This window comes from Herpailurus yagouaroundi, unplaced genomic scaffold, assembly GCF_014898765.1.
Source record: "Herpailurus yagouaroundi ecotype Mexico unplaced genomic scaffold, PumYag 255, whole genome shotgun sequence".
NCBI lineage: Eukaryota > Metazoa > Chordata > Mammalia > Carnivora > Felidae > Herpailurus > Herpailurus yagouaroundi.
In genome coordinates, this window is record NW_024412472.1 from 1,365,097 (window position 1) to 1,377,882 (window position 12,786).

The following is a 12,786-nucleotide window of genomic DNA, read 5'->3' on the forward strand; positions in this document are numbered from 1 at the left end:
AACGGCTGCCCTCTGAGTACCTTGGGTGGCCCCCAAAGGCCAGGACCAGGCTGGGCTGCGGGTCACCCCATGTGTCCAAGGTGCCTCACGGGCATGAGGCTGGGCTGAAGTGGAGGAAGACGCCCAGAGGGCAGGGATGGCACTGTGCAGGGAGTCCTGCACCCCGTGTCCCCTATCCCCCCTCCCCCCGCAGAAAGGCCAGCGCACTCACTTGCAGCGGCAGGTGCGGATGGCCAGAGGTGGGTGGCACAGCTCCAGGCTGTTGTTGCTGTCCACGGTCACCCCAGGGGCCACTGCAGAACACTGCCGTCTCCGGGCCAGGCCCATGGCTCCCTCCCCTGCCCCAGCCCTACGTGACCAACCACTTACAGACAGATTTTCCAATAAATATACATACAATACTGTTTTCTCTTCTGATTTTCTTAAAAACACTTTCTTTTCTTTAGCTTACTTTATTGTAAGAGTACAGTATATAATTCATACACAAAATATGTATTAATCTACCGTTTATATTATCAGTAAGGCTTCTGGTCAACAGAAGGCTAGTAGTAGTTAAGTTTTTGGGGAATCAAGTTCAGTTTTTAGGGAATCAAAAGTTATATGCAGAAGATTTTTTATTGCATGGGATCAGTGCCCCTAACCTTGGCATTGTTCAAGGGTTAACTGTATATATCAGATAATACACATAAGCAAAGTAAGAATATAAAAACCAGAGATGCTGTTACCATGATGTTTGTCCTTCCATATATTTTACAAAACTGTGATTCTACTATACATAAAGTTTTATAACCTGTCTTTTTAACTTGATAAAATATCACGAAGATTTTTTCCGAGTTGCCAAGTGGCTTTTGCAACTCATACTTTAACCAATATTTCCTGAAGGCTTATTAATGCCAGAAACTGTGTTTGGTGCTAGGAATTCAATGGTGAACAAGACTGATAAAGTTTTTGCCCTAAAAAGCTTACAATATAGTGGAGATAAGACACTTCAAACAAACAAGAAATAGAATAGCTAACAGAACACTCACTGAGAACTAGGCATTGTTCCATAAGCGTTATGCATATTAACATTTAATTCTTACAACAACCCCAAAATGTAGGTATTATCATTAGCCAATTTTACAGATAAATAAAGAAAGACATAGAAATGTTAAGTGTCTAATCCAAGGTTGCACAGCTAGTAAGTAGTGGAGTAGGAGCTGGGATTTGAAACAGCGTTTGTAGAGGTCACACTTTTTTTTAATGTTTATTCATTTTTGGGAAGGGGGGCAGTGAGAGGGGGACAGAGTATCCAAAGCAGGCTCCACACGGTTAGAACAAAACCCAATGTGGGGCTCGAACCCCAGAACCAGTGAACCACGGAACTGTGAGGTCATGACCTGAGCTGAAAATGAAGTCAGATTCTCAACCCACTGAGCCACCCAGATGCCCCCAGAGGCCACACTCTTAGTCTCTATTCTATTGCATGTAATGCATGCATATATTGCATTTAGAGAGAGGAGAAATATATTTTTAGAAGAGTGGTGTGAGTGTATCTCTCTGGAGGGAGTATTTATGTAGAGACTTGAAGGGTAAGAGGAAGTCAGACATTCAAAGAGCTGGGGGAAGAGTGTGCCAGGTAGAGGGGAAAGTGTAAAGGAGCTCCCTGAGTTAAATTAGAGTTCAGGGCACCTGGGTGGCTCAGTCAGTTAAGCGTCTCTTGATTTCCACTTAAGTAAGGATCTCAGGGTTTGTGAGCCCCATGTGGGGTCCTGAGCTGACAGTGCAGAACCTGCTTCGGACTCTCTCTCTCTCTACCTCTCTCTCTGTCCCTACCCCATTCATTCTCTCTCTCTCTCTCTCTCTCTCTCTCTCTGTCTCTCCCCCACCCCCAAGTTAAACACATTAAAAAAAATAGAATTCAACACGTTTGAAGAAAAAGGAATGAAAGCCAGTGTGTCTGGAGTACCGAGGAAAGGAGGGAGAGCACCTCAAAGTGAGGTGGGAGAGACAGTGAGCAGGATGGCACAGGGCTTTGTTACCCCACATGGAGTGTGGATTTCATTGTCCTCTCTGTGGAGCATGAATGAGAAGGTGGCAGGGGTGGAAACCAAGTCAAGAGGGAAGATCCTGCCATCATCCAGGTGAGGGATGGTGTTGCCCTTAGATTAAGGTTCTCTACAAGGGCATATAGCAAGAAGTGGACAACTGAAGAATTTTGGAAATGGAATTGAAAAAACCCTTTCGATGTGCTGATAAGACTGGACGTGCAAGATTAAAGAAAAGGAGGAATTAGAGATTCATTTATTCAGCTAACACTAATTGAACACTCTATCTCTGTCAGGTTCTGTGCTGGGTGCTGGAGATGTTAGGTGTTCTAGATCACAAAGCCCTGCCTTCATGGAGCCAACAGAGAGGAGGCAGACATCGACTAACTGTGTAATGTAATTTCAAGCAAAAGAAGAGGCTAAGAAATACAGAACAAGGAGACCGAGATTGACAGGTGGACTTTTTGAGCTTGTAATCACCAAGAACATCACCAAAGACAGCATTTAATCAGAGATATGATCAATAATGTGAGTGAGCAAGTGAAAGTTAGGAGCAAGAGTTCCCACACAAATGGGATGTCAGTTAAAAACCAGGCATGAGCTGGGTATGTTCCAGGAATACAAGAAAGCCACTGTGACCAGGGCAGGGTGCTCAGGAGATGAGTCAGGCGGTCAGCCCGGGGCCAAATTGTCAGAGCATTTTAGACTTGGTAAGGCATTTAGATTAATCCAAGTAGAATAGGAAAAGTTTTGGTAGTTTTGCATAAAGAGGTGAGGTTTGGGGCGCCTGGGTGCCTCAGGGGGTTAAGTGTCTGACTTTGGCTCAGGTCATGATTTCACGATTTGTGAGTTCAAGTCCCACATCAGGCTCTCTGCTGTCAGCATAGAGCCTACTTAGGATCCTCTACCCCCCTCTCTCTCCTCCTCCCCCACTCATGCTCTCTCTTTCTCAAAAATAAATAAGGGGAACTGGGTGGCTCAGTCAGTTAAGTGTCAGACTTTGGCTTAAGTCATGATCTCACAGATCGTGAGTTCAAGCCCTGCATCGGGCTGTGGGCTGACAGCTCAGAGCCTGCAGCCTGCTCCGGATTCTGTGTCTCCCTCTCTCTCTGCCCTTCCCCCGCTTGCACTCTGTCTCTCTCTCACTCTCTCAAAAATAAACATTTTAAAAACAGACAGAGGTGAGGTTAATTGACCTATATTTGCTACTGTGGGAAGGAGTGACTCAAATGGGCCAAGAGAGGAAGTAGGGAAACCAGCTAGGAGGCCGTGGCGTTGTTGGAAGTGTCGAGGTGATCAGAGTCAGGATTTATGTCAAAGAAAAAGGCCCTAATACTTGCTGATAAATTAAATGTGAAAAGAAAGGACTCAGGGGTGATTCCTGTGTTTTGGGCCTGAACAACTAAATGAATGATGATCTTTTGAAAAGGGAGAAGAGGCCAGGGGGAGCAGTAACTTGAGATTCTGTTCTGATATTAGCTGTCTTGTTTGTCAAACTAGCCGGGATAAGGAAGACTATGGGAGAAACAGGTTTGCGGAGAGAGAGTCAAGAATTCATTCACTGTTTTATATGATTCCATTTATCACAACAACAAAGGATTCTTGTATATGTTTGCTCCACATTCATTCTGTTGTTGGATTTTATTTAGGTGAGCAAAACGTCACAAACTTCCATGATGATAAATCATTGTCTGTGTCCTTAATTCAATTTCTCTTTCTGCCTCCTTCCCTTCCTCTTTCCCTTCCACCTTTCCTTTCTTCCTTCCTACCTGTATTTTATTAAGGGCCTGCTGGCAATGGGGCTACAGTAGCAAATAAGATAAGGTCCTTGTTCTCATGGAGCTTATATTCTAGTGAAGGGGAATGGAAACATAAAATGAATAGTAAAGAAGAAATATGACATAATAAATTCTGTGCAGATAATTAAAATAGACTGATAAGATACAGAATGGTTGGGAAGGGTTTTGTGAAGAGATGATTTGAAAGGTAAGAAGGATGAACCTGTAAAGATTAGGTGGACAAGCATTAAAGGTTTAGGGAACGGCAATCGCAATGGCTTTAAGTACGGGGAGGCACTTGGCCTGTTTCAGACGTAAGAGGGAGGCCAGTGTGGCCAGGTTTCATAAGGAAGGAGAAATCACCATCAGAAAGTCAAGGTGATAAGCAGGAGTCCAACCAAGGAAGGCTTTGTAGCTAGACAAAGGCTTTGGATTTTATTGCAAAGGTGATACGGAGGTAATGTTTGCTACTCCCACCAGGGGAGTAATCCCTTCTGGGGTTTAGTTAAATTTATAAGATTATCATAAATCACACTTGGCTCAAACCAACTCAGTGGAGTATAGAAAGGAAAATAGCTCACTAGCAGGTCAGAATTAGGCATTTTTCGTTTAAGGGGAATCCTTACAGCAGTCCATGTCCAGTTAGCATGGCCACCCAGGAGCCGTCTTCTCCCAGGTGACAATTTTTGGTTAAAAAAAAAGTTAAACTCTCATTAGTTTTTTCTGGAGCAAATTGCTGACAAAAACACTGAAACTGCACCTAATAATAAGCTTTTCATAGAGTTTGATGTCTAATAAAACTATTATTGAGATGGGAAAACCTTAACCAATCTCTGTGAAGAATATGGGAATGTAATATGTTTTCTGGAAATTAGATCTTAATATAATAAACTTTAAGGCAGGTGCATAAAGTCAGTGCTTTATTGAACTGGTTGGACTCCTAAGAGGAGACCACACTTCCCTCACCAGTCCATTTGGAGTTGTCTCCATCATCTGCAGCTGAATATGCCTCTGGGCACTTGGTCAACTCTAACAGACATACCTATTCTCCTTGTCTCCCAGTCTAGTTACAGACCTGACCGCAGGATGTGCCAAAGCTTGGCAGTGATTGTGGTATTGAAGTCATACTCAATTTGACAAGTGTCTTCTCTGTGCCAGTTACTTTGGATGGCACTTTGTATGCATTATCTTCTTGAATCTCTGAAACAAATCTGTGAAAAACTACCCATTTATAGACGATAAAACTCTGGCTTCCAAAAAGGATAAATGACTTATTGATGGTTATAAAGTAGTAGGAGTGGGATTTAAACGAGGGCTACTTTACTCTAGAGAGCCCATGTTCCCCATTTTCCCCCTAGGTAGTAAGTTTTAATTGATTAAATAAAATAGCACGTTGATTGTTTTATTTTCTAATGATAAAATGAATATAGGTACACTGTAAAATATTCAAATGGTGTCAGATTCTCAGGAAGGATGAAGTGAGATTCCTGTGCTAAATAACTCAGTGGACAATGTGGGAAAGGCATCCTCATTGAGACACAAGTGTATGAATGGTCCCCTTGTCTCCTCTCTTACAGGTTCTATTGTCAGGATCTGAGATGTCTCCTTCCCGAGCACCCACCTGACAAGAGAACCTGTGAGAGAGGAGACAAGGCAATGGTTCACCTCACAGGCTACATGGGAGGAAAAATCCCTGGAAACATGAGATATGCGAAGGCAATTCTGGAGAACTGTTACCTGGAATGTTCTTTAATTCCTGTTACAGATTAATTTATTAGTTAATGAAAAGCGAGGAAAGTTAATTTGACTATCCAATTCTGCTGGGTGAAACTCAAACAAAATTCCCACAAGGAATTGTTTGCTAATAATATTCATACGATAGAAGTTGTTCTGAGGTCTGGGCATTCCTAGGAAAGGCCCACTAGACTGCTTGCTACCAGCCAGCCATGAGGCTCACTGTATGAAGTTCCCCAAGACTGAAGAGCTCTTTTAAACTCAGAAATTACAACTTATCAGAGTCCTGCTATTAGTTTAATACAGGAGATGCTGATTCAAACTAGTCCACGTTTGGGGCCCCTGGGTGGCTTCAGTCGTTTAAGCATCCGACTTTGGCTCAGGTCATGATCTTGTGGTTTGTGGTTTCAAGCCCTATGTTGGGCTCCACACTGACAGTTTGGGATTCCCTCTCCCCATCACTCTCTCTGCCCCTCTCCCACTCAGTCCCACTCACTCTCTCTCTCTCTCTCAAAAATAAATAAACATTAAAAATTTTCAATTATCCCAAGTTTAAGAGCATATATCAATGTCCCATAAACAATTTAGTTGTAGAGGGATCTAGATGCTCATGTTCCCCACGTCTAGCAGAACCTTCTGAAGGTGGTCTTGTAGACAGCCAAGTTCTACATTTATAGTCCTTGGAAATTACGGAATCAGAAAAAGGGTCAAGTATATAATGGCAAAAGACTGACAGCCTGACATCTTCACAGTTAAAATACAATCACCTCAGAGATCTGACCGACTTTACCTGGGGTCTCACCTGCCTGGAGTGGTCAAAACAGTGCCTTAGAGAGTCACCATTTTCTGCTTTTTCAGCTGAAATATGTCCCCTCCCAAGTGACAATTTCCTTTTCAAATGTATCTTAAATCTAATCATTATTAAGTCATCAAGACCTAGAGTAGAATTACTTTCTCATAATTTCTTTTGTCTCAGCTCTGATCCTCAAGAGTTGAGATCCGACTTGATCTCTCCAAGAACAACTGAGTTCACAAGTTCTTGGGGAACATGATGCTGTTTTTCTTAGAACCATGTCAATAAGTCACTCAGCGTGGTAGGCCTCAGAGATACAAGCTTCCTACAAGCCTCGGATGAGGCCAAATGGACTGGTTATACTTATCTTCACTCTGTTCATTTAGAAACAAGGGAACTTATGGCCTTGACTGGGCCATGGTCCCAGTACAGTAATTTAGTGAATGACAGGTGACTAGAATCAGCACTTCCTGAGCCAGATTCTTAAGCCAGTGCCTTTTCTGCTCAGTTACATTCGTTTACCAAAAACTCAAGAGGTATGATTTTCAACAGTGAAATAGGCTGGTGCAAAACATGTTTCTAGACAGAAACACTTAATTTTTTTCTATTGCTATTTAAGTCAAATTGTAAACAGAGCCAACCTCACACAGGGAGAAGAGACCTCTGCCCTTCCCCCATTCTGGTCTAGTTCTCAACTGTGACCTCATCACTGACATCATATTCCCTGAGGCTGGCCCTGGCAAAGGGCTGCTGACACCCTATGGGAGCCAGGTGGCTGCAGGGCTGCATTAGGAGGTGGTGTCCGGAGTTTGTGGGTGAGTGGACGTCCCTGAACACCTATGGTCCCTGCATCCGGGTGTGCTTAGTGCTGCATCTGGGCTTCTACATGTCCGCAGGTGGCCCTGCATTTCACGCTTGAGGACATATGGCCCGGGCTAGGGAAGAAGCAGGGGACAGCCGGCTGGTATCTCGTAGGGAGCCGTCATCACGCATCATCAGAGTGTCTGTCAAGACCCCACAGGACTGCCAGGAATTTATGCTGGCAGAAAATAACAGTGTCCACCACTTTAAGAAACAGATCTCTAAACGCCTTCACTATAACACTGACCAGTTGGTGCTCATTTTCACTGGAAAGATCCTCCGGGATCAAGACATACTGAGCCAGCGTGGCATCCTTGATGGCACTATGGTCCACTTGGTGGTGAGGACCCATCTGAAAGGAGCTCTGCCTGGTCCTGGAACTCTGCTAGGCCCCACCGGCCACTGTGTGCATCGCTCTGGACCGTCCACCTCAGACAGTGCTGGGATGCTGGCCAGGCTGGGCCGGCTGGCCCGGAGGTCCCCTGATCTGGCTGACTTTCTTGGCCAGATGGCTCAACTCTTAATGGTCTTCTCGGAAGACCCTGTGGTCCAAGGCCTGGCAAATGAGAAAGCAGCCAATGCCAGCCATGCTCCTGAATCCTCAAGGCCAGTACAGAAATCTGAGCCAGCTCTTAAGGCTCTGGAAACCTTGCAGAACCCAGCCCGGCAACAGCAGCTCCTGCAGGCAGACAAGTGGGGGCTAGAGGCCTTGAAGGCAGTGCCAGGTGGTGACAATGCTATGCATCCAGTCTGCTCTGATATCCAGCAGCTCATGCTCTTCACTCTGGCCCCACTACTTGCCTCCAAAGGCCACAACCCAAGTTCAGAGCTTTATAAAGAGGAGGTCAATGCTCACAGCAGTACTGACACTACTACCAACATCCCCACAGCCTCAGCACCTGCCAGGCCATTTGCACAAAAGGTCAGTGCAGAAGAGGTTACCCAGGCCAGGAGCGTGGCCTCAAATCAGGCCAATTCAGGATACGGGACTGGTATGCCAGATGTAAGTTTGGGCCAGGATCTTCTCTTTCAGGATGGTCAGCAGCCCACAGGGAAAACCACTTTAACCGGTCAGCTTAGACCCTCACCCTCTGCCTTGCATAGAACCTTGCATGTCCTGCAGCAGAATCCAGCTCTTCTCCACCAGTTGGCAACTGGAAGCCCCCTGAGACATCACATGCCACTGCTTTCCCTCCTGACCAATCCACGAGCACTGCAGGCATTGATACAGATAGAAAAGGGCCTGCAGATACTGTCCAAGGAGGTGGCTGGGCTGGGACCTTACTTATGGGGCCAGGGTAGGCCACACGGGACTAGACAGTGCCCTGAAGCTAGGGCTGGAGGGCAGGGCCAGAGAGCAGACTCCATACAACCCACCTTGGCTGTTCTTCAGCTTCTCCACGCACTGGACAATGCCTGCTTCCAGTCCACTCAATCCTCACTACCCTCATCCCCCCTCACTGAAGGCCTCTACCAGCGAGAACTGGAACATCAGAGGGCCATGGGTTTTACTAATCGGGATGCCAATCTACAGGCCCTTATGGCCACAGGCGGAGATAGTCATACTGCCATTGACAGGATGCTGGGGGTACCGGAAGCCCAGGTGCCTCCAGCTGACGCCCCCAGCGCACCACCTCATGGAGAGGGAGGGAAGGGAAGGGGGAAGGGAGGGGAGAGGAAGTAGCCTATTTTGAATCCTTCCTACTTAGATCGTGTGCACACTTGAACAACTCCCCTCCCTCACTGCCCAAGCCTGTTCTACATTAAAAACATTGCTTGGATCTCATGTGTGGTGTCAATTTGGGGGTATGTAGGCAAAGAAAATATTGTTTGGGGGAGAGATTGATCATGCTATCAGGTCTTGGGTCTGGGCTGCACCTACTCTCATACCCTTAATCTCAGAGCTTTTTCTAAATTTGAACGTGAGGTGGGGAAATCCTGAGTGTTTCCAGCAACCTGGTTCCCTATCAACATTACCATCATCGTCACAAGCCACCTCTGGTCCAACGCCAGAGTGACTCTGAATGAATCCTGGCTCTGCCCCCGCCCCCCCCCCACTCCACCGCGGGAAGCCCCTCTCTCTTTTCATCTTCGGGTCCAGTGTCTCCGTATTACAGAAAACCTGTTCAACCTCCCTCTCAGCTCTGGCTCTTTCCTGCCTGCCTGTGCCAGAATCCTGCTTTAGGAGGTGAACACCCCGCCCCCCCACCCCCACCCCAGGCAGGTTTCTTCCCTTTATGTCATAAAATACTTGACTCTGCTGCCTTATCAGACACTGAACTTCTCTCTCCTTTTGCCTCCGAATTTCTTGAAACTCCTCTTTCAATGCCCACGTTTCCCCATCCTCTGCAATCAGACACTTACCGCAGTGAGTCATTTCTCCTGTTCCCATTATTTTTTTTGTATGGAGTCTTATATGCAGACCCATATAGCTGCTTTATTTACTCTCTTTTCTTATCCTTTTTTTGTTTTTGAGTGGTGATTCCTGTGAGTATGCTACACTGATTGATTCTCCATTCACCATTCAGGGAATTTGACCATGTCCTTTGCTGTGGCTCTTACTTCCATGTTCGTGGTTCCTTAATATCTTAGTCCATTTGTACTTTCCTTAGCTTACCAGCCTACCCCTGGGTGTCACAGAGGAACCTCTGGCTGGCATGGTCAGAAAGAGCTCAGCATCCTTCCCTGGGCCCCATTCCTACTCTCAATTCTGGGGTCCTTGTGTCTTAGTGAAAGTCACCAATACTTTCCTAATCCACTCATTCTCTTTGTAAACTGTCATCTGTCAGTGAGGAGATTCATAGTGTAGGCACATGAAGCATGACCAGAAGACCAGGGGTCATATGTAGGCATGCAGCAGGATAACAGCTGATGAAAGAGAGGTAGGAAGCATATTAGAAGCATTACTTTGGGGAAACCAGCGACTATAGATTCAGAGCCAGCTCCAGGGGTCAACTGACCCTGGGCTGAAAAACAGCTGAATCTCGTGCTTCCTGGGGGCTAGAGAGGAGGGACATCTCTGAGCTACACACTGTGACTTCATTGTTTTGTGACACCCCATGAACCTAGAGACCTGAAGGTTGTGGCCGTCAGGGACTGTGGATAAAATACCTTTGGGACCACATGACCCACCAACGGTCCTGATACACTTCACTCTATTCTTCACTTCCCTGTGGCACCAGGATGTTAGTCTGAATTTCTGAGATCAGGGATGCACATTTGGTCCCAGGGAAGAGTGAGAGTCTGGGGTGAAGTGTGAGTGATGGGCAAGGCAGTATCCCGAGCCTCTGGAAGCATGCCTCCTCTTTTATCATGTGGAGTCCCATGGTCAACACCTGAGTGAGGTGGGAAATCTTGACAATAATGTTAATAGTCTTCCTGTGGACTGGACCCTGCTACCTCCAGTTTTATAGAAGCCTATGGACTTCTACAAATCCCCTTCCCCATCTAGGGAACTATTACATTTTAGCTTCAGGATGATAAAAGGGCCAAAAACAGAACTTTAAGGAGTGGAGCTTGCTGCCAGGGCTGTAGAATCCTCCATCTGTCTATTATCTATCGTGTGTGAAGCTTGGACTTCAGTCAGTAATGGGAAACCCTGGGGAAGACACGCCCAGTGCTGTATCCATAGGGTATCCGTCCAGAGTACAGGCTGTAGCTAGACCGGCCCCGGTACCAAGGTGTTAGCAGCTGGGTGATCCTGCATCCCCCCTTCTCTTCTATTTTCCACTCTACCCCTGTAAGCTTTCTCCTCGAAGCTTCCTTGAGACCTCAGACATGAAAGGGGAGAATTGTTGATGAATTTGTTGGGGGAGACAAGGGAACGCTAGCCTGCAAACTATGTCGGACACATTTGTCCACTCCTGAACTTAAATTTACTTACCAGTACCTCAGTCTCCTGTAGCTCTGTGGTACTGTAAGTCTAGCCCCCAGATGGATGCATTTTCAACATTACTATGGGAGTCCAAAGTCCTGAATCCTGGCCCTGCCTTTGATAGTAACTTCCTGGGTTACTGACTCTCTCTTTCTTCTAGGAAAAATGTGAGGTTCACGGCAGGTAATTAGCGTGATGGTGAGCGTTACCTTGTGAGGTAGACCTTTTGATCAGATGAAGCCAGCATCTTAGGGGAGCAGGCATATGGCCCACAAAGGAGCATTTCAGGAACAGAACAGCACTTCCCCTCCACATTCCCACCTTCCGCTCCTTTGTATATATTGTTCTCTGTTCCTGAGATCATTACATCACTGGGTCTCTTTACCATTTACTGCCTCAGAGGATAATAGGTCTTCACTTTCGCTACTATGTGTTTGTGCAGCTGGGCATCCTCACATGTATCTCATACTGAAGAAGGTATGAGATACTGTCCATATAGATGCATAATCTTGGCACTTTTAGCTTCTCTGAATCATAGGCTCTTAATGAAAGATGCTGATAGTAACCATGTTTTGAATTATGGGAAGGAGCAACCGGTGACTTATTTGTGTATTTTAGAACTGAGGTTACTAGGGCAAAGGAGGGCTATTAAAAAAGGCACTTGGATTTTGAGAAGGGCTCTCTGAATTCTTAATGAGGGATAATTTTATGGCTAAAAGGAAAGGGATTTCAAAACAGAAGACCAGAGGAGGAATGGGAGAAAATACAGTTTTAACAGGCACTATTCATATCCCAAGACCTGTCTAAATATTTTAGAGTTGTTATTTGATATAGGTATCATAATAATCCTATAAAATGATATAATATAAAACCATCCTAAATAAGTTATAAGTTGACTAATAAAGTTCAGAGTGTACATAACGTTCTCATATTTATTGGTTGACCATTTTACATGTCAGGCACTGTCTTAAGTTTTCTGCATTCATTAACTTACTTATTCCTCACCACAGCATTAACAGTTAGATATTAACATTTACTCATTTGACAGTTGGACAAACCAAGGCATAGAGAGATTTAGCATCAGGCTCAAGACCACAAAAACAGTAAGCAGAGGAACCAGGATTCACACCCAGAAACTCTGACCTTAGACTTTTTGCTCTTCATCACTATCCAAAACATTGAAATCAGACGAATTTACCAAAAATGATCATTTTTTTAAACTTGGACTCACAGAAGAATATTTCCACTATGAAACACAGACTCATTTAAGAAAAGCAATTAACTTGATCTTTAGTAAGTCATGGAAATATTTGCAGGAAAAGAAAAAAAATCAGGAGCATTCTGCACGGGCACTATCGTAGCTACTGAGATATCTCCAAGGTGTGCTTATTCCTAATTGTAAAATTTCCCCAAGAGTAAAAATATTATCATCTCTCTGAGTTATTCAGCATTGCCCAAAGAACCTCAAGAATGTGGTGTGTTCAATGTGATTTTTGGTGTTTCCAATTCTTCTGACCTTCCCTTTGCTTCCACTACTTCCTCTCCTAAAAACACGCTTATGTCACATTAGAGGCCTCCATCCATGTAAATGTACCTAGAAAGCTCAGAACCCATTTACTTTCCTTATCCCTAGCCTGTACTCAAATTTCATGTTGAAATTTTTCCCAAGTGAAGCAGCCTCAGAAGTCGGCTCCGAATCTCCTTGGTCCTAGCCCCATA

At 45.1% G+C, this 12,786-nt stretch overlaps 2 protein-coding genes across 2 annotated transcripts in view; one reads left to right on the forward strand and one right to left on the reverse strand.

Annotated features, from left to right (window-relative positions):
• Positions 1-12,786, reverse strand: part of LOC121021166 (olfactory receptor 52D1-like) — a 64,552-nt gene that overhangs the window by 51,400 nt on the left and 366 nt on the right. The window lies entirely within an intron of this gene.
• Positions 7,038-8,979, forward strand: LOC121021148 (ubiquilin-3-like). The gene is made up of 2 exons (XM_040461370.1): positions 7,038-7,147; positions 7,229-8,979. The coding sequence occupies exon 2, from the start codon at positions 7,258-7,260 to the stop codon at positions 8,875-8,877; it is 1,620 nt and encodes a 539-aa protein (XP_040317304.1). The 5' UTR covers positions 7,038-7,147; positions 7,229-7,257; the 3' UTR covers positions 8,878-8,979.

Coding starts and splice junctions, on each gene's coding strand:
- LOC121021148 (XM_040461370.1), top strand. CDS start 7,258: ATGGCCCGGGCTAGGGAAGAAGCAGGGGACAGCCGGCTGGTATCTCGT.